Consider the following 22,508-nt stretch of genomic DNA (forward strand, 5'->3'; position numbering starts at 1 on the left):
GTCCTTGAGTTTCAGGAATTGGTTTGCCTGGCCAAAATGTGAAGACAGTTAAGTAACACTTCCTATGGAGTTTAGAGTTATACACTAAAGCAGTACAAGATTTGAAAAATATAGAAGCTAAAAATCCTAAGGCATCAGGGTGTTAGTGATGGATTAAGTACTGCATATCCATGATTTTAGGAAATGTTACAGGTCTGCAGGAATATGAGTAGACCTGTCTCAGAGAGCTGATGGACCATGACAATGGAGTCAAGTAAAGGTGGCCCAGCCTTGTTCTTCCCACCTATTTCTTGTGTCCATAGTTTGTTTGCTCTGTAAGCAAAAACCTTCTCTCATCTCTGTTAAATTCACAGCTGTGGGATTTGTGCTGAATTTTGAATTTTAGTTTTGTAATGGGATTTTTATTACAGATATTGATGAAAGACTTGAGTCACAGCAAACTTGTAGATTCTTTAGCAGAGGCCATCATTCCATGACTTTAAACTAAATCTATCTGTGTGATTTTTGCTGTTGTATATCTAGGATTTAGGGAAGCATGTGAATCTCTTCTGTAAATGCTGATTTATCTAATCCAGTGTTGCCAGCTGTTCAGGAGGAAGGTTCAAAAAAACTTTGCAGGAGACAATAATGAAATAATTTGCCCAGTGGATAAATGACTTCATAACTTTTTCTAACTAGGAGTTGGCTTATCCTCTCAAACTTGTGGGTTTAGATCCCTTTCAAACTCCTGGATAACTGAGTGCATGAATTTTTTCTTTCTTTTTTTTTTTTTTTTTTTTTAATTGCTGTCTGTGTTTTTCATTTTCTACATAAGTGTCCAGTCCTCTGCCATGAAGCATGAGTCACAAAACTCTGTGACTCTGGATCAGTTTGCAGGAAGAGTAATTAGAAAAACAAAACCACTAAACCCCATTGTCTTCACTCATAGCTGCTGCAAAAAAATAATTGTGCAAGGTCTCAGTAGCATTTCAAATACTGTTCTCAAAGGATATCAGAACATAAAGCTTCTTTTTCTTCTGCCATAGCAACTTGCCTCTTTAGTGTCATATTTTTTCCCTTTTGGATTTTTTGTGCTGGAATTGATTGTTGACTGGGAAGGAAAGGTAGAATTCTGGTGATATGTTCTGCAGATGTTTGAAATGTGCTTTTGTTTTTAAAGGTAGCCCTTTTAAAGAGTGATTATATTTAAAAGGTAGATTCACTGCTCGGGTTCATTGCAACAAGTGTCAGTAATTGTGTGCTTCTGCAATTTCCTAGACTTCAGCTTTTGAAATGTGGCATCTCAAAAGAGACATAATATTCCTTTGAAAAGGCTACAGGTTAAGGTACCAGTTGGAACAGAGATTTGGGTTTTTGAAGGACAGATCATTATTTAGTGAAAAAAACCCAAACCCACCAAAAGTACAGATCTTTGTGCTGTCAGAAATGAAATACTTATATTCCAGTTTGATAATTTTAGAAGTGATCTACACTGATGGCTGACACTCAGTACAAGTCCCACCTTGACCATAATCGTTCCTGAGCTCGCTGATGGCAAGATGAGTTCCTTACTTCATGACAGGCCAATCTCTTCTTGCACAGTAATTTAAATCTACATGAAAAATGTGGTAGAATCTCTGAAGTTACCTTCCTGAGCTCAGTGTCTCTCTTGCTCTGAAAGTACATGACCTAATTTATGTTGAAACGTACATAACAACAGATGTCCTTTAACTGTGTAATCACATTTTCTGCAGCTGATGCTATCCATGTGCTTTCATTTTCCTATAAATTCATGTGAGCCATAACTCTGAGTGTTATGGTTTGACTGTTAACACTCTTGATTGAAGACACTTTAAGTAGTGGTAGCAGTAGCCTCAGAGTTAAAATGTAGTGCTGGCTTTATTAATATGAAGACAGACGTTATTTTTAAGTTTCTTTGCTCTCCAAGAAGACAACTTTTAACCTAGCCTGACTATTTAAAATGCACAGTCACTTAAATGGATTGCTTTTGATCTGAAGTGCTGCAGGTATAAAAGTGATAATGGTCCTCCTGATTTCATTTCAGTGGAGCATATGGACTAGGAGGTGAGATAGAAAAATTTGGTACAAGTCTTAATAAAGGTTGTTTCAACTTTCACTTCTTTGGGAATTTTCTATTTGTGTGATGTCACAGGGTACCCGTGTCCTGCTGAACATGCTGAGAGAATGAGGATTATTGATCCCTGCCAGATCACTTGCTTGTCAAGTCATACTCCTCCACATACTGTACACACATGTCTGCAATTAGAACATGGCCATGTACAGCAATCTGATGCTGCTAAAATGTGGTCTGATCATGGCTGGCATTTTTCATTTGCAATCTGCTGCCTTGCATTCAGTCGCTTTCCCATGAGGTATTATCTTCTAAATGAATCTCTGTAGCACCTCATCAAATGTCTGTTAAAAATCTAGATGTGTCAATTCTATTCCTTTTATCACTTGTCACTATATTATCTTCAAAAAACATCAGGTAAATTCATAAAGCACAGGGAGATTTGTTTGAATGCCAGAGTCATCATCTCTAAGCCCTTGTGTCTGTAAGTAACTTTCCACCGCTTCCTGCACAGGCAGTTTTAGTAGTTTTGAAACCACAGAGGTTAAGCTAAGTGGCCTGTGACTCCCTGGATCTTATCTCTCTTTCTTTAAAGTGGAATGGCATTTGTAACTTCCTAGTCATTAGGAATCTCTTTCTTCCCTCTCTTAAACTCTTAATGTATCAGTCTGGATGTACCTGTTTCTGCCCTGGTTTTAATGGGGATGCTTTGTGCACTTCAAGTCTGGAATCGTTTTTGTACAGTAATGGAGACAAACTGATGTAGGGTCTGTTTTAATGAAAGAGCTTGTTTTATCTGATTAGAGCCTAATAGTAATTACCAAGTAAGAACTGTGCTCTTAATATTAAAAAGAAATGTGTTTTGTGAGTGGGAAGAGCAAAGAGTTAAGCTGGGCTCTCACTCAGCTGGGGTCAGTTCAGTGACTTTACTTCAAAGATGCTTTCTGGATTTACATTGATGTAACAGAAGGAAGATGTTAGCTCCTGATTTTCTTTCCCTCATAAAGCAAGCAGAGACTGTGAAGCCTTTAAGGAATACTTCTGGCTTTAGAAATGTCTGCATCTTCATATGCCAGTGCTGTAATATAAGGGAAGCACAAAAAATCTGTAACCTGTGTTCTTAAGAGACTATCACATGAAAAACCTGGCCTTGTTGGAGAGAGCTCTGAAAAATTAAAAGATGGGCAAGATAAAATAAACAGGTTTGAAGTCACTTTCTTGTTTTTCTCAACAAGTTTGAAGAGATACAGTGGTGCAGTGTTGAATCTGAACAATTAAGATCTTTGCTGCTTTTTTATTTTTATGCTGCTGATCAAGATTAATGTTTTACCTTTTTCATTACTTGTTCTCTGGGCTTACTTTGATGGATAAGACAAGATTTGTCTTGAAATTACTTTTATAGGCTTAAGGAAGAAGGGCTAAGAGAATATTTCTTAGGTACAGCATTTTTCAGAGCAGTGGGCTGATGCTCCCTGGAGCCCCAGTAAGAATTTTTTTTGTACTTGAAGTTGCTGGTTTTATTATTGTTGATTTTTTGTTCCTCACAGAAATATTGTAAGTTAAACTCCTAATGAATTTCTAAAAGAAACCAGGACAGGTGGTTTTGCCCACTTACCATCAATTTTGCTCTTTACAAATCACTGTATTTTGTTTTTCTAGATGGGCTGATAGCCCCCGATGGAGCGGTGAGTCCGGATATCTTCGGGGATTACCAGCTTCAGAATGGGGACCTGGTTGGACAGCACCCCTTCTCTGGCAAGTAAGTTGCTCCTAGTGAAGAATTCGTATCATCCTGCAGTGGCTCTTCAAGTGTCTTTGAAGGGCTTCATTTGTAGTGCTCAGTAATTTTTGTCCCCATAGCAGGAGGAATGATTTACATTGCACAAGCACTTTGAGTCTGTTGCCTGAATCACTTGTCTATTTTAACATCCTAATGTTGTAATACATCACAGCTTTCCAAAAGCTGTAGAATAGAACAGTAACACAGAACACACCACCTGTTGTGACAACTGCTCAAATACTCTTCAGATGTTGGGAAACATCTAAAGAGAGGCTTGAGATGCTGATTTACCCCAATGATGTTTGTTTCCAATATTCTTAAATTTAAAAGAAGTCTTTCAGCTGCTGTAGGTGTTTTTCCATTAACCTGAGTCTTCCCAAGGTATTCTCAGTCAGATTCCTGAGGGCACTTTGAAAATGGGATACAGGAGCAAAAGGCTGATATTCTGGGAGATCTTTCTCTGAATTTCCCCTCTGGTCAAAGACCTCTCCTTCTCAATGTTGGCAAGCTGTTCCAGTTTGAATTTCTGAATAAACTTCTCCCATGAAATAGAAAAAAAAAAATAGAAAACACTCATTTCCAAGAATGGAATCTTCATAAATCCTGATGCCATAGAGTTTAGGAAGTGCCTTTCATAATTATAATATATATAAAATATAAATTTTATCATTTTATAATGAATTCTGTGCACTCATGAGCAGGAAACAGTTCAAACCCTAGATAGTCAAGGTACAGCATTCACTTCAAAGGGATCCAGCTATCTGGATATGCCCAGCCCTGGGGCTGAAGTTGTTTCTTTCCAAAGGAATAATGTTCTTTTCACCACTAACAACTTTAGTCACCATTTGTAAAATGTAAATTATTCACAATATGTACAGCTGAAGCAAAAAAGATTTTCCTCCCTTACTTTGGCTTCTTGGAATTAATCAAGGGCAGTGGACTTGAGTTTTGTTGGTTTATTCTACCTGTGATGCACCAGAAAGCTGAACACTGAGTAAGGGCTGGAGTGGTGGTAACGTTTTAAAGGACAAATTAAAATAACTAACATGCTCAGGGAAAAAAAGAAAAAAAAAAAAAAGCAAGCAGAATTTGAGATGGATCTTCTAGAAAAAGGTAAATATTTATACTCAGTAAGCATCAAGTTCAGAGTGGTGTGACTCTGTGTTTGGGAATGGGATGCTGGTGCCTGTGCTGATTATTTCCAAATGTACAACCTTTGTTGCAGAGCTTGCAGGTGGGAGAGGAACTGAGGTGAGTGTGAGCTCTGTGCTGCTCTTGGGGGTCTCAGTGGGTGACTCACCATTTTTACCTTCAGAATAGACACACAGCCCACGAGGTGATGGATTTCTCTGTTCACCAGAACATTGGAGGGTGCTCCCAACAGTCTTCAAGCCCACCTGGAGGTGTGGGAAGGATGTGTAGGGTAGAACTTGCAGACTCCTTTGTTTGAAAGAAAACTTACAGAAAACCCCAGTCAAGATACTCTTGTTTTGCCAGAGAGTTTTCAGCTGGGAAACAAAACCATCTTCAATGTCCTTGGTTAAAAATGAAGGCACATTCAGCCTCAAATTGCAGTCCCTCATCAGGGAGCTCCAATAGTAACCTGCTTTTTAATCGGCTTGTATTCCAACTAACATGAGTAGCAAAATACATCTGGTGTATACCTAGTTAAACTAAGTATTTGTAGAATTTTCTTGCATGTTTCAAGGCATTGAAGGCTCACCTCAAGAATGAAAGCAGAAAAATTGCAGGTTGGCCCATTGATGATGGCCTCTGGAAATACTGGGATTTCTCAGGAGAATCTGTTTTCTAGGAAGAATTCTTTCAATATGATTGCTCCATGGACTTATCTGCAGCCCAGACACACAGTCTAATTGGAAACAGTGTGGAGTGCTGCAAATGTTCTGTCTTATTTGTAGCAGAGCAGGAGTGAATTGTTTGATAGAATAGATACTGGCAGCTGAGTGGCGAATCCGACTTTTCACATGTGGGTCATTATGGGTTGGAAGTGCTTGGCGCCAGCAGCCAGGATTTCCTGATGTTCAGACCTCATGTAAAATGCATTAGTGCTCCAAGGCATGAGCCATGGAATTGCCAGTCCCATGAGTCTGGAGCTCCCTTCTCCCAATTTGAACTGGTGTTGGAAGGTAAAACCATACGTGCTACAGAGCCTAATTAAAAATAATAGCAGCAAGTCAAGGCGCTTTTTATGTGTTATATAGTGTACATTTCAGCCATACCAAAACATAATTCTAGGGTATATTTATGCTTACAGTTTAAAGCTAACAAGAACCTTATGTCAAGGATTTATTTTTAACCAGTTCCAGCTTTTAATAAATCAAGATTTTTGTTATAAAAATGGTTCGTTTTTCTATTATTAATATTTGAATATGTTTTCAGAAACTTTTTTAGCAAGAAAGCTGAGTTGTGGTTTTCATAGACAATTTGCAAGTCAATTAATAGTAACATGTTTTGGAAGTTCAGAGAGGGATTGCTAATTATGAATAGATTCTTGGTTTTGGTGTTTCCATTTGTTATACTTTTTTATTTATTATACACTTATTTGTTGTGCCTGTGTCTTCTGGTCTTTGCCTTTTATATTGGGCTTTTCAATTCTGTAATAGAAGCAGTTTTTGCTAAGCAATGGGGTGGGTTCTGAAGTCTTTTTGTCATTTAAAAGAGAGTCTCTTTGCCATTTAAGACCACCCTGTAAATTTTGAAGTTGGTAACAACCATGAGCTGACTTGTTGCTCCTCAGCCTTTAATAATTTAATCCTTTCTTTTCCTTTCTGCATTCCTATGAGAAAGAATGAAGCTATGTTACCTCTTTAATTTCTGAGGTTATTTCCTGTCCTTGCAATGTGCTCAGAGTGGATCAGGACTTTCCCTTGCCTCCAGGAGAATTGAAAAGGCAGCCAGAAAATCACATGTTTTTAGTGGCTGCACGTCACTGAGAAGCTTGAGTTCTTGTTGAACTGGTGTGGGTGCCCTCAGTGCACTACCAGGGCTTAAATGTGTTCTGATCACCATCCTCATTTTTGGAGCCAGAGAAATGTGTCTGTGAGGAGAGGCTGTCAGGGACCACAGTGAAACTCAAACTGCCTTGAAGGTTTTCTCTGTAAGTGATGTTTGATAACTCAGCCCACACCACCTGCCATGTGTCATACTGTCACTCCAGTTAGATTGTGAGCTTCCTTGGCTGGGGGATGCCGTTCTAGCAGAGATCCAGGGAACCCTCTGCCATTGCAATTCCACGCTGTTTCATTTGGGAAAATTCAGAGCAATTGGAGCAGCAACTGTATCTGCAGGTGCAATTGCTGAAGTGCTTGACTCCCCTGTTACCCAGCAAGGATACCACAAGCATTTCTTGTGGAGCCCCTGTCCCACGAGACACTGGACCTACACACCTGAGCTGCTGCACAGTCTTAGGAGGGTAGGGAAGTCAAGCACAACAGGAATTAAAAATACTTGAATTATGGATAGGCATCTGCACTCACTGGGTTACAACATTGGGGCTGTTCTCCCCTGTCATTGTCAAGAGGGAAACATGAAGTGACAGCATTGGCAGTAAAAACATCTGTTGATCTGGGGAATTGGGTGGAGTGTCTCAGAGGCTTTTTATCAGACACTGCCTTCCCTTCATGGGATGTCTTGGACTTTTCCTTTGAGACCTGGAGTAGTGTTACTCTCTGGAGTTGAGAATGCCACCTCACATGATCAATTCCTGCATTGTAAAGTAAAGAACAATGTTGAAGGGAATTGGGTGTCTAGCCCTGAATTCAGTTTGTAGATTTGCTTGCTGTTCTGGACACGTCCACATCCTGATAATTGTTATTTCCTTTACTTGGCATCGTGAAGCAGAAGCAGCACAAAAGTGAAGACCTGGGCAGCTGCCATTTTTCTGATAGTGCCACCCTGAGAAATGCTTTGTTTCTGGGGATCTAACTTGTGTGTTTTGCAGCTTCCATTTACAGCTCTTAGCCCTGAACTATATTCTTAGTGGAGTTGTGCTGTTACCTATGAGGCCTGTAAATAGAATTATTTCAGAATGTAACATCCACAGGAGCAGTGATAAAGTCCACAAAGAGCATCTCTTTGTTTTCCTCAAAGGTTTGGAGCAGAATGCAGACAGATTGTAAGGTATGTTTTCCATTCAGCAGAAAACACATGGCTAAGGAGGTTGTTTTGACATTTCTATCCAGGTTTTTTTCATTGGCTGGGAAAAGATTTTTGTGATTAGATTACCAGCTTTGAATCATCTTACTGTCTTTCAGAAGCAGATGGGCATTAGGCATAGATTTGAAATTTTCATCTGTTACTAAAATCTGAATTCAAGGGTTCTGGTTCTGGTAAGGCTTAATATTGAGTGAAAGTTTTATGATTGTGGCAAACAAAAATCCCTCACCTTTGGCTGATGTGATGACAGCTTAGTGTCTGAGCTGCAGAGGATAAAGACCAGCTGAAAGACATCTTCCAGAATCTATGGTCATTTATCAAATTTTAATCACTTTCTGGAGACTAATTACTTTCTTAAGACACAAACATAATAGTGATGGCTAAATACCTTATAATAGAGATAGCCACAGGATTTTTTTTGCCTTTTGGGGAAGAGGCCACTTCTTAACCTTTCCCAACTACAACTTGATAATGATTCAAACTCTGAGGGCAAAAGCCAATTTTTGGTTAATATCTTCGACAGAGTTCTCAAATCTTCTCAGTCTGTAGCTTTGAAAAGATTAATAGTTTGGAATGCTAGAGCTGGCCAGAACTTTTTTTTTTACCCTGAGGAAGTTTTCTCCAGTGCAGGATCCTTTAACCTTGTTATAAAATGCAGCAGAGCTGCCATTGCACAATCCTTATTTTCTCTGAGACAAGGCCTTTCTGTTTGTGCTGTTCCCAGCGTGTGCACTCCCAGCTCTTCCCAACAGAGATCTGACTGAGACTCCTTCCCAGGAAGCAGTGAGGTTTGGCATGTCAAGCACAACCAGTTTTATGGGGTGACTGCATGTCTCTGTCCTTGGTGGAACATCTTTCCTCTTGCCTGGATTTACAGCCTAAAGCTGTAGCTGCGTGTCCTGTTTTTGCCATGGCAGGTCAATGGGATGTTTTGTGAGCTCAGTGTCTGGAGCCAGACCCTCACAGGCTGCTCTGTGTTGGCCCCAGGGAAGCTGTGGCTGCTGCTGGCAAATTCCTGGGTGCACAGCTGGGCTCCTGTGTCTGGGCTTGATGGAAACAGTACCTGACCACAGGTCCTGGTGCTCCAACGCTCTCAGTGTGACTTGGCTTGTCTGTAGCTGGGCTAACCACGTGTCGTGTCTGCGTGTGCTAAAATTCCACACTGAATGGCAAGAATGCTCATATCTGTGGCCTTTTTTCACTTGGATGAAAATCAGTTGGGAGTTTTCATGGTGGAACAACCTAGAGCTGTAACCTTTCATTGCCAGTGATTGCCCAGTCACAAGTCCCAGCTGAACGTCTCCCATCTGGGTCAGGTACAGGAAATGCAGCAGGTGCTGGCAAATGTGCACTTTGTGAATGATTATCAAAATGTTTTTAAATGGTTGTACCTGTAACTTACATCTTTCTTTGACATTTAGAGCTCTATTCCATTTAGATCCTCATCTTCAATTAGATTTGCTAAAGGAAAGGACTGAAGGAATTGGTGACCCTGCCAGGGAATGTGTCTCATCCATTTTCTATTTTCAGTAAAGTTCAGCACAGTTTATTTAGAAGTTGGAACATTCCCTTCCCAGCCTTTCAGGAGGTAAGAACCATCTTGCAGGCTGCCTCTGAGGGTGAAAAACCACTCTGTTAGCAGACAGCAGCAGGGAGCAGTGGTAGAACAACCTGTTTCATGCTCCTTTAGACAAAAAATATCCTCATGTGGGGTCTGTGCTGAGAGTACCCACATGTCTCTCCTCATCATTTGAACAGCGGGAGTAATACTTCCCTGTTTTAGAAGTGGACATACAGTGAGTAAAAAATCTTTTAATTAATGGAAAGAAAACCTAAAGGAGTATAAATTACTATTACAAGATGATTCTACTTTGAACCATTTTGCCATAGTGCTATTTCTTACAGCTCTGTGCAATACTACTTCTTTTCCATAATTAAACCTTATTTTAAAAACAAGACCCAACTTAGTTGCATTTGCTACGTGTTCAGCAGAGTTGTACTCAGTTTGTGCCATTTGGACACTATTTAATTTGCATTTCCCAGGAGAATTGAATTAGGTTTTATTAGTAAATTGGGCCTATAACCTTGCAGGCAGGTTTTATTAGTTTATCACACATCAGTATTAGCAAATTGTAAATCCCACTGAAACGAATTTGAAAAGACCTTAAAGAGAAGCCCAGAACCAATGAAATTCCTGGACACAAATAAGGGAGTTTATTTTGGTTGGTTTATGTATTTTATTTTTTTAGTCCCACAAAAATCTTGTTAGTGGCAGCAGAGTCACCCTTTTTATCATATTTTGTTGTCCTAACTGTGCCTACATGTTGAGTTTTGTTGAAGTTAAAGGCACTGACTATTCCTGGGGAACTGGCAGAGAAGTTTTGTTCCTCAGTGCCTATCCAGGTGCTACATACCTCTGGAATTGAGATTTTGCATCTAAAATAATGTGAGAAGGAAGTGGGAAGTGCTGCCTTTCGGAGGGTTTTGGTGACAGTCTGGGACAAGCTTATTGAAAGACTTCACTTGACTGCTTCAGATCCTGCCTGGATCGTGGCCTAAAATGACCCCAAATTCACTGTATTTATTCTCCTTCAGTACTGAAATGTGGCAGCAGTGCTTCCAGAACAGGAAGGCTTCACTGCTAAGAGCTTTTGAATGTGAGCTTGAATTTCTTTTTGTCTTACAGTAATTTGTTTCTGCAGCAGTATTAAACTAGAGCTCTCTCTGTCCTTTCCTGTTTTGTTTTGTTTTGGGTTTTTTTTTGAGTAGTGGTCATGTTCCTGCTAGCTGTCACTTCATTATTTTTTTCATACTGTCTTCTCAAAGCCTTTTTTATAGAAACCCTGCAACCTGATCATACAATCCAGTTTAGGTGTCACTAAAAGTGTCTGACCAAATCCTGCTGTTATGCTGTGGACAGTTACTGGAGCATTTTTGGAGACAGGGGTCTGATTATTCCTGAGGATGAAGATTTTGGCCCATATTCACCAGTGAGACTTTCCCAGAGTTTGGAGAACTTTTGCACCACTGAAGGATTAGGGCTGTAATTGAGGAATATCCATAAAAGGATAATATCACTCATATCCGGTATTTGATATGCAACAACTTCTGTATGTGCTTGTGTGTTTATTTATTGTCACTGTGTTCTTAGGATCAGGAGAAGCTCCCAAGCAGCTCTCCATGTATCTCCCTGATGCCCAGAATCCTTGAGAGCTGATAGCCAAGGTGAGCGGGGAAACACAGGTGAGGGAGGAGAAGGGAAGTTACTCCTCCAAAGCCAGGTGCCAGAGCTGGAGCAGCAGAAGGGAAGCTACTCCTCCAGAATCAGGTGCTAGAGCTCTCCTGGTTGCTCCCACACTGACCAGACCACACCACTTGGCCAAGGTGTGTGGTCTGGAGCTGGGAAGGATCAGGTTGCCCTTGTTTCATTTACTGTAAGAGAGGTTTAATTGCTGCCAACAATTGTAGCAGTGTGGGAGAGATGAAATAGCTTGCTGGGGAATATTTTAACACAGTTAAAATAGCACACTTTTTTCAGCAAGTTGCAGATGCCATTTGGGAAGAGAATAAGTATTGAGGTTTTAATGCACTTCAGCTCTTTTGGAATACGGAATACTTGGGCCCCTTTCACTTGCAGCCACTTTTACATTTTTTTTTAGTTGCTTTTTATTTTATTATATTCCACCTGCAGTTGGCCTCATTTAACCATCATGGTTTAGGTGGTTATTAAGAATTTTAAAAGAATACCCAAATGCTGGAGCAGTGAGCTCAAGTCCTTTGGAATGTCTTACCAAAAAATCCCCCAAACCTGGGTCTGTCTCTTCTGAAATGTAACATTAATTAATTCCCACGTTCTGTCTGCTGCTCAGTCCCTCCAGATGTGCTACTAGAATAGACTGGCTCCCTGGTTACAAGCCATCTGGGCTCTGTAAACTGATTTGCACTTATATTAAACAATAAGTGAACAGAATGCGGAAGAGTTATTAAAGCAAATGTACATTGCTTATAAATCTCAAAGTAAAATATTAAAATGTAGTAAAGGGGAATGGAATGTGCAAATGAAGACCTGCTTGTTTTTAATGAGTTTAGCTGTGACCTTCTCGATTTCAAGCAAAAGAAAAGAATTTTATTTTTCTCTGTAAAAATAAAAAAAAAAAAAAATAAAAAGAAACTATAAAACTGCTTACAGAAGTATCTGAGACAAAAACAAGGAAATATAATGTTCTAAACTTGACTGGTCCAAACCACTCAAGCTGCTGTGACAGCTCATAAAACTGAGAGTAGTTTTTAACTGGACTCTGTTTTACATTGCCAGAGTGAATTTTCCTTGCAGGAAGTAGCCAGAAGGTTTATTTAGTTTCCAGACTGCTGCTTTGATCTTTCCATTCTGTCACTTCTCAGGTTACATAGCCCTTTTTCACTGCAGTAAATCTGCAACAGTTAATGAGAATAAAATTTCCTCCTTCTCACTGATCACATGCTGTTAAATGCCAAACCACAGCCAGCAGCATATTTGCAGAATTTGGCTGCACTGTACAAAAACAGCACAATCAGTTTAATCTTGTTGGTTTTGTAATTCATTTTATTGAGCCTTCCTTTTTCACGTGACTTATTTTATCAAGACAAGTGGTTGCAAGGCCAGATCTGGAAGAAAGATTTAAAACTGTAATAAAGTGAGGGGTGTTTTGTGTGCTGGGTTTAAGCATGCTCACAGGATTCAAAATTAAACTTAAAATGAGGAGTTTTAAAAAGGCCCATATATCAGTGGGATATTTCTTGTGGTTATTATCTGAACTGAACATGTGCTCTGAACTAGTCTCTAGCATAAAAATTAATATATCAAATTAATTTCTTTGCCAAATACTTAAAATTGCTTTGATTCTAAAATTTTATTCTGATTCCATGTTTATCAGCCTCAGCTGTCCAACTCCAAAGACCGACCCACCCTTTTCCCTCTGGAAAACTAAGATGATGGTTTTTTAACTTTGAGATTTAAAAAACAATAAATCGGCTTACAGAGTTTATTTGCCTTCAGGGTTTTGAGATTTTTAAATTTTATTTTCTCCAGTACTCCCTGATCAACCTTTTTGGTCTGGAAGCATTTGACTTTTCATTTGTATAAGCTGAGTTTTTTATATAATGCTACTTCAAGATACTGATCTCCAAGATCACATTTCTTGTCTGTATTTGTATCTGCCTTGTTTCCTGAAATACCCAGTGTTATTCCTAAGAAAAATAAAAAAAAATAGGAGACATTGAGATTTACTTTCTTCTTGATTTTCACTAAAATCATTGCTGATTTGGGGATAGACTTTGACAAGATTTCACTAGGGCCCTTTGCTAATATATAAAAGTGTTTGAAATCAGGACAATCTGTGATGGTAAAAAATATTTAAAGTTTCTTCATCAGTATAAAACTGATAGAAGAGTATAAACTGATATAAAACAGCGACTGCATTTGCTGGGTGTGCTCGAGCGAGCGCTGCAAATCCCCCAGCAATGTTAACTTTCAGAAAAGGCTTTGAAAGCTTTTATTGGCTGCAGCTGGAAGTCAGAGCAGAACAGATTTCTTGATTCTCCTTCCCTCCAGCATCTGGATTCTCATCCACACCAGGCTGCCCTGCAGACAGCACGATGTCACCAGTGCCCTGTGGCCTTGGCTTCTCCAGAGAATTTTGTCCCCGTTCATGTTGAAGGACAGAACTGAGTGGCTGTACTTGGGCTTGAGGAGCTTGTATAAACAATTAATGGGAAAATTCTCCACCAAAAAACTGGATTTTTGCTTCAGCTGCTTATCTCTGAGTACCTTTTCAGTGACCTACTCTAGCACAGGAAGCAAGGAACACTTCTGTGTGGAAATGGGAAGGCTGGTGGAAGTTGGAGCAGATCCTGATCTGGTCAGTGACACCAGTCATCTCTGTGAAACTTCAGCATCTTATTTTGCTCAGGCAATTGCCTGAAGCTTTCTGTACCCAGTTTAATACTGAGCTTGCTGGGGACAATTAAAAGAGAGGCGTGAAAGCTTCCCAAGCCAGGCAAGAGAGGCGTGAAAGCTTCCCAAGCCAGGCCTATCTATCCCTAGTTCAGATTAAGTCAATGTTCTCTTCAGTTTATGGAGTTGACATATACACTTTGGACTGTGCAAAGAGAGAGGGGGCTGAAAGTTTATTTCCTGTTCCTCTGGGCTTTTTTTATTTGCTTTAGTTCTTAATTAATTCTTAAGAAATGGATGTATCTAATCAGTGGGTTTGGACAGTTGTTGAGCCAAAAGCAGAGGAGAGGTTATAATGGAAAGCCAGGACTCTTGATTTCCGTTCCAGCTCTGTCTGTGCATTTGACCTTTTAAGAAATCCTGTAGAGAATGGCTGAGGAACTCCCTGTCCGTGTGGCAGAGCTGTGAGCCTGACTGCAGGAATGCTGCAGGAGCTCTCCTGATGCCCTTCAAGGGAAAAACTGCAGCCTTTGAGCTGCTCTTTCGCCCCCTGGCTCTGTTGGGGATTGGTTGCTTTTCTAGCAAAGCAGAAATAGTCTTCTTTTTTCCTACAGGGTTTTACAGAATAAGCAAAAGTCTTTTCTCTCTATGTCAGTCTAATTTGAGTCTTCTCATTACTGTAGTTTGTCATTTGGCTGTCTTTAATATCTGGGGTGTTTACTCATCCAATACTCCAATGGGAAACTGAGGTCATGGAGAAAAGGAGCAACTTGTCCAGGATCACACAGCAGGTAACTGACAGAGCAAGAAACTGAGGCCAAGTCCCAGGCTGTGTTTGCAGAGCAGGGATGGCAGGAGCTACAGCTTTCAAGCAAGAATCACACTGAATTTGGCTAAGCAAGGTCATTTGTTTTTGGTTCAGTGCTTTCTTACTATTCAGTTGGGAATTTTTTTTTTTTTTTTAATGCTGCCTTCCCCCAGTGAATTTTGGCGTGGTTATTGCTTGGTGCATAGCTGGAGCCTGACACAGAAGACACAGTGCTCATTTCTCCACCATTGTCAGCTTTCCATTTGTTTGTAATTAAATGGGAGAAACAGCAGTATTGTGCTGAGATACAACTGGGCAACAAGTCCAGAAGCAATTGGAAACTTTAAGTCATTAAGTACACTGAAGAAAGCTGGATCACATGGAAGGAGAGACATGATCATATCCATAAAAGCTGGATTATGATGCACGAGGGAGCTAAAGTATTATTGCACAGGTTCATTTGGATATTTTCTGTCTTGTGAGAAGATACAATATTACTGTTTAAGGGCCATTAATGTTTAATGCTAATGTAGAGATGGACTTGGGTGATTGATGCAGTGGGCACAGCCACAGACACTGCCACAAAACTCCCCTCCCACTTGAGCTTGAGGAATAGAAAGCATGGAACAAAAAAGAGTTTCACAGATAGGGGAGAAAAACTTGGGGTCATGAGAGGCAGAATTTAGGAGACTTGTGGTTTATAGTTTAACGTCATTACCAGTAGTGGGAGAATCTACAGTTACAAGACATTATATAAAGAAACATTGTTTTTCCTAAGGCTTCTCAGTTGTTTGGTGTTTCTCCATAACACATGGTTTGTGCTCTTGCTCTGAAGGACAGAAAATTTATGGTCAGCGAAGGCAAACCAGAGGTAACTGCCTTGTAGGACGAAATCATCATCTAAATCCCTGAACTTAAAGCAAGGGCAACAGCAACAGGCCTGTGTCCCTTTCTGATGCTCTTTACCCTGCCCTGGCTGGTGTTGGGGACCCATCCAATACTCAGGGAATATCAGCAGAAAGGCCACAGAGTCTGTGTGTGATGTTCCTTGTGTACATCACCAAGTGTGACGGTTCCTTGGTACCTGCAAAGGATTAGCTAAAGGTGTCATACCTGCAGACAGCTTTAGAAGCTGGAGGTCTGTGTGTGTTCTGTGGAATTCAAAACCTTTTCCCACTTGGTGTGGTTGGATGCACACGTGCCTTTATCCCTGCTTGTGCAGTGGGTCAGGCCTGGGTGCCCCCAGCTCCCCCTGCCTTTCCATGCCTGGTCTCTCTGAAGAGGAAACCTGGGCAGGGAGAAAGGGAGGGAGCTGCAGCGTTCACCAAGCAGTTTGCTAATTGGGCTGGCAGGGCTTAGCATCCCCTGTGTGGTTATACTGCCCTGCACTGCAGTCCTTGTCTCAAACCAGCACTCATCAACACTTCAGGAACAAACAAAAACACCCACTGAGATGAGAGAAAAAATACAGCCTTTGCTGCTGGCAAATTTGTGTGTGTGTTTTGTTGGCAAGTGTTCTAATCAGTGAACTGCATCTCATTTGTACAGGTTATAATGCTGTGCTTGTCTGGAGATTAGAGACTGGCGTGCCACTCCTGTGGCTCTGGCTCCTCCTGAGGGGAAAATATAGCCTTCAGGATTCATCTGAACGTGATTTATTTTGTCTCTTATACGCAGGAACTTGATCCAGCATTCTGGAATATGGGGGTTCATGGCATGAGAGTTTACAAGGGAATACAGGATGGGAACTGTACAGTCACACATGAGTAGATTCATGGAAGAGAAAATTTAGGACTTCAGTGATGTGCAGCTGAACTTCTGCACACCTGCCTGGGCTGAGGTGGGCATGGCTTGGGAGTGAAGAGTGATTCTTAGAAATAAAAATAGCCAGTGTATATATAGGGAGAAGGTACAGAGGAAACAGCAGGACTTGTATGAACTGTACTGATGTCAGGCTTCTGAAAGATGCTCATAACCCCTCAGTTCTGAGGGGTTCTAACCCATTTCTCTGATCCTCAGGAGGAGTTTTGGAAAGCTGCAGGTGTGATCAGAGGTGCCACGTGTGTCACCAGACACACCTGCATGTAAATCCTCCTAGAAACTCATGGGAGCATGTGGAGAACTTTGGCTCTGAGTCCTTCATTAGGACTTGGTAGGGCTGCTGATGAGTTGAGAATTGCAAGTAGCGTTTGGTTGGTCTTAGCAAGGTCAGAGGATCTACATAATTAAAAACCTATACATTTATAAAAATAAAATAGATTTTATTTTTAATAAGCTTATAAATCTTGTATCCCCACTGAGTAGCTGAGAGCCTCTGAGACATGAGGGCTTGTTGATGCAGGGTAAGGAGGGAGGATTGACAGGGTTTTAGAAAAAGTTTAGAATGAAAAGAATTAGATAGGAAATCTTGGCTGGTGGAAGTGGTGGAAGCACTCTTATGTGTTTAGCTTGCAGTTCATTTTCAGAGGGCAGTGATTACACGGTGCTTTAATTTTGGGCAGAAACAAATGAAACTTTGGCCCTAAAATGTGAGCTCCTAAACTGGTATTTCATCCTCAAAGGCCTTCCTGGGGCCACTGTCACCTCCACAGGCAGTGACAGTCTCTTAGAGCACACTCTGGTACAGTGTGTGCCAAACTGCTTCAGACCTGTTTCCCAGGCATCCTCCATTCTTGCTGCATCACTCCAAGATCCATGGATCCTACTGGGGGGCTTTCAGTTGGATTTCAAGAATTTCCTGTTGACCAAGAATCTGCCCAGTGATGCTGGACTTGCCTTTCTGAGGCCCTGCTTATACCTGGGAATTTGGCTGTGGTTTGAGTGCCCCTGTCAGCAGCAGCACTGGTCCCAGTGTGAGCACTGGTGTGGACAGGGTGGGCGTGTGCAGTGTCAGGGGAGCTCTGCACCCAAGTGTTAATTACCCTGGTGTTAATTATCCAACCCAGGCTCACCAACCTCTCCTGATACCCTGCCCTGGGGAGCAGCATGGATGCTTGGAGGGGAACCCCAGCAGAGGATTCCCCATGTTGGAGCCTGCTGAGCCTTTCACAAAGCCTGTCTGCTTCAGAAGGATTTGTGGATGCAGCAGGATGCTGGCTGCCATTTCCTGTTGGGAGAGAGGACACAACTGCTCTTTACATCTTGAATTTTGTCAGGGCACCTAAGATCCTACATGGGCATATGAATTTGGATGCTCTGAATCAGAGCAAGCATCAATAAGCAGGGCTGTTAAGAAATCTCTCCTCACTCATGCACATCAGGAACATTTTCCTCTTCGGCATGTGTTCCTCAGTTCCCTAGCAGTACAAGCAAATTGGAAAGTTCAGCTGTCATTTGGGGAAGGTCATAGATCACACTAGCAGCCTGAGTAATCCAAGAGGTTTTAAGTATCACAGCATTTAGTTTAAAGTGAAATTTGCTCTGACAGGGGCTGGCAGACCAATAGGAAAAAGAAATATTTGTGCTTGGAGAAGTGCATGTGTAGAGACCTCGAGTATAACTGATGGCTGGAAGTGATTTCAGTCTAAAAAAAACAAATCATTAAGAGAGTGCATAGGGGTAAAATACACAGTTCATATTTTAAAGGGTCTCAAAATGAACCAGCAACTGAGGTTAGCAGTACATAGCAATTAGCTGGGCTGTTCACTGTTTAACTCCATCAGCCCCAGGCGTGGGGCTGAGCTTTGCACAAGCGCGCAGTTGTGCTGTGCCAGGCAGTGAGCTCCACTCTCTGTCTGCACTCCTGATTTGTGAGACACAACTCTGCAGTGACTTGCAGACTGGGGCAGCAGCCTGAGCCACATATCTGAGGCTGTTGTGGTGTCTGTGATCCATACCCACCCTACAGCTGCAGGGGTGCATGTACTTCTGGGTACCCAGTTACATAGCAGTGAGCACTGGGAGGGAAAAATACTAACTGAGGCATGAGTGTTGTTGTCCCAATGGATAATTGTATTGTGTGTCCCTAATTTATGGGAAGACAGGCTTGGTGCTCGCTCTGCTGAGCACTGAGTTTCCTGGTAGATGCTGAAACATAAAGCCAGCATGTTTTCTGTAGGAGCAAGTTTTGAGAGTGATTGCTGGTATAAATCTGAGCCCACGTGGCACAGATCATGATCTCGGGCCAGCTGTTACCCAACAAGTGTTTAGAGCTGCAGAACTGCCATCTCTGCTGGCTTTCCCCTTCTGCTGTTCTTGGATTCATCAGGACTTGTTTTGAAATCCATCTTCACCTCGGTGGGTTGTGCCCTTGGCCTGGCAGCCTGGGGAGCGAGCCAGGCTCGGGTCTCCGGGCGCGTGTTGGCTCTGTGGTTGTCCTACCCCTCTGTCACCTCCTGGGCTCGGGACCCTTCCCTTCAGCTCTGTGCTGCAGGCTGCCAGTGCAAACAATCCAACAGGCAAAGATGGTATGCTTCAAGAGCACTAACATGGAGAAATGAAGCCAGTTTTTTTCAAGCATAGTCAAGACTTCATTTACTTCAGGGAAATATTTAGATAGGAGAGAGTAGTGATTTGATCAAGGTGTTTTAATGTGATTTTCTGGTTGGGTTTTTCTTTTTTTTTATGGCTGTCCAAAGCAGTTATCAGCTGATCCATCTCTTCCAGTTTTCTTCAGGACACTAACATATGTCTGAACCATTTGGAAATAACTGATACTCCTCAAAGTTTAAACTCTAGGGATCTTCACCTAATTACTTACACATTTATATAAAAAAAAAAATATTAAAAAACTGATTTGTACAGAATATGATTGAAACCATATTTTCCCTGCTCTCGTTATCAATTTAAATACATTTAGAAGTTCTTTGAATAAGGATTACTGAGCTGGAAGTGGCTGGAAGAGCTCAGCCTGCAGGGATAGAGGCCCATTGCCACCGCGTGGCTCAGGGCGTTATTACACCTCACCCCAAAAGCCCGTGGTGGTTTATTTTGGGGTGTATAAAGGAGTTCAGGACAGATTTCAGGCTCCTGCTTTTGTTGTGTCCCTCTTTACCACAGGCAACCTGAGGATGGCACTGCTGTGAGCCTGGGCATGGTTGCTGCGAGCTTGACTTGCAGTCAGCAGCCCTGGGCATCCACAGCCTCCTCACTCACCTGAAAATCATTCCAGAATGAGCTTTGCAGTGGTTTGCAGGAATGCAAAAAGCCCCTATTCTACCACACTTGTAATAAAAACAACTTCTCCACAACTAGCATTGTTACAGTCACAGAAAACATCACGGAAAGATAAGCCCAGAAAAGCATTTTCTGTTAAAATAGCTCTTCATTATAAATCAACTGTTGTAAATGTTTTAAGGATCTTTGGAGGAAAGCAATGAAATTCCTGAGTTTAAAGGTAGCTTTAAAGGGTCCTGCTTCTCTCCAGTGTAACATGTCTGGTGTCACTGGGAATTTGTAGAAGCACAACAGAACCAGACCCTGCACTTCCAATTCCCACTATGCCTCCTTTTAGTATGTTGTCAGCTCGTGGCACTGACAGTACTGAAAGAAGCCTTAAGGAATTGGCTTTGGTTTATAGAAGTTTGTTAACTGGTTTGTTTCCTGAACTGTTAAACAAGCTGGTCAGCTTCGTGCTTGTTGTTGGCTTCTTTGGGCCTGAAACGGAGACACAGCAGCCAAGGGCAGCCTGGGTGAGCTCTGTCTGTCAGTCCCTCTGCACACTGCAAATCAGTGACAGGAGAGGCAGGGACTGGCCAAGGTGAGTGCTCGGTTTGGGGTTTCTGCAGATGAGAGATAAACACAGCAGGATTTCTCTTAATCCCTTCTTTCAGGAGTCTTTCAAAGCTTTGGGCCTGATAATGAGAAAGCTGTTGTTTGCCAGGTACAAAGGAGGCATCTGGGGAAGGTGCCTCAGAGGTCACCAGCTCATTTCCTAATGGGCTTGAAAAAGGGTAAGAGGACTTTGGAATGGATACAGGAAGGAATGGGTGGCCAGAGGAATTAACTCACAGAGCTTTGCACCACTGCAGGATACACCAGGGCCACTTGTCTCTGCTGTGCTAAAGGACTGCTCAGCCTGCAAGGCTGGGCTGATGGCTCTGTGCAGGACTTAGGAGATGGGATTGGCTGTTGCCAATTCAGATACACACAGGCAGATGTGGAAATGCAAAGCACTTTCAGGACACAGCATTTCTCAAGATACATCCAAGTAAATCAATGATTTTTTTTTTCTCTGCAGCTTGGGTATCGATTGCGTCCCTTGCATCTCAGAGGACCAATCTCAGCCTCAGACCTCCCACCTTCACCTGACTATCAGGATATCCCATGAGTGAGCATGTTTTCTGAGAAACCAGGCACTAAGGACCCTTTTCTAGGACCTCACTGAGATACAGTCCAAGGAAAGAGCCTTTGTGAGGACAGTGATGGACGTGGTCCCCCCCATGCAGCTGAGCCCTTTCAGCCCAGCCAATTCAGCAGTGCCAGCTTCTTGCAGAGCCAGGGCCTGGGGCCCACCCATTGTACATCTTCTGCAGGGGTCATTCTTTCCCAGCCTTGACTGTTACACAACCCATGTTCCATATGGATAATTGGCACTAATGAGGTTCAGCTTTTCCCCACTCCAAAAGCACTTTGCTTCTTTGTGATTTGACAGTCTTCAGAGGGGAAGTTCAGCTCCTTTCAATGCATCTTTAGTCAGACAATAAATCAGGATCCTTTTCCATTTGTCCCCCTCCTGAAGTGGAAGCTAAGAAGTGACATAGCTATGAGTAGGCAGTAATCCAGTGTCTTAGGCAATGCTCATTTTTCCTCTGCCTCCTGCATGAGTTATTGTTGAGAATGAAATATGTGCCACTTTTCCCTATGCAGTTCTTGTGTTTTAGTATCTAACTCATTGTTGTGGGACTTTTTAGGTGCAAAAGATGCTGTTCTACATGAAAAAATAATTATTCTGTCTCATTAGTACATAGCTTTTCAGTATGTGATTAATTCTTTCTGCCATTTGGCTGCCAGTCTTTTATCCCATCTTTTACCAGATATTCTCACTTTTAGCTGGTGTTCTCCATACACCTCAGGAATGGACTGAAGGCAGAGAATGAGGCTCTTCAGATGTGCTGTGTAGGGCAGGGTTACAAAGGTTTTTTCCAGAAGCCTGAAGGACATGGTAACTGTAATGTGCAGAGGGACACACTGAGTCGTGGAGATAAAGTGCTTGGCCAGTAAATATGTGGAAGGAGGGAAGAGAAGACGTTGTTTCTCCTGGAATTCCTCTTGGACCTAAAAGTCTTTCCCTGACTGGAGCTGCACCAATGTCTCTGCAGCATTTCTTTTCCCACCAGGGAAGTGACGTCCAGGAGGGGAAGACAACTGGCAAAGTTTCCTCACAAAACCATCTCTGTGGCAGTGATGCCTTAGGATTTTAGCTTGTATGTTTTTCATATATTTGTAGTCCTGTGATTCTTTAGTGCCTAACTCTGAACTCCACATACAGTGCTAGCTACTGGCTTCCCATTTTGGTCAGACACTGCAATTCCCCTCCAGGCCTGGGGATCAAGGACACCTCACTGCCTCAGGCCCTGAGAAATGTAAACAAAAGTGAGCTGGGGGGAACAAACCTGGGGTAAATGCCTTTATTACCTGAAGGTATAATTGGAAGATTAACCCCCAGTATGCAAATGGACCAAACATATAAAAGTGTGAGGACTTGTGATGTGTTGTCCATTTTTGGGTGTAGTCCCTGGGGGGCTTTGTCTGCCCTAAATGTACCTGGAGGCCCTTCAATCAATACAACCACTTTTTATTC

General features: G+C 41.9%; 1 protein-coding gene across 2 annotated transcripts in view; it reads left to right on the plus strand.

The window, feature by feature from the left end:
- Window positions 1–22,508, plus strand: part of KIFAP3 (kinesin associated protein 3) — a 67,791-nt gene that overhangs the window by 43,762 nt on the left and 1,521 nt on the right. For both annotated transcript variants that reach the window (XM_014257615.2, XM_005528671.3), the window contains exon 19: window positions 3,731–3,830. In XM_014257615.2, the coding sequence (XP_014113090.1) occupies window positions 3,731–3,830 (100 nt within the window). The remainder of the gene's footprint in view (window positions 1–3,730; window positions 3,831–22,508) is intronic.

The sequence above is a fragment of the Pseudopodoces humilis genome, chromosome 10, assembly GCF_049639895.1.
Source record: "Pseudopodoces humilis isolate 2021_Gansu_Grassland_sample_001 chromosome 10, ASM4963989v1, whole genome shotgun sequence".
In the NCBI taxonomy this organism is placed as follows: domain Eukaryota; kingdom Metazoa; phylum Chordata; class Aves; order Passeriformes; family Paridae; genus Pseudopodoces; species Pseudopodoces humilis.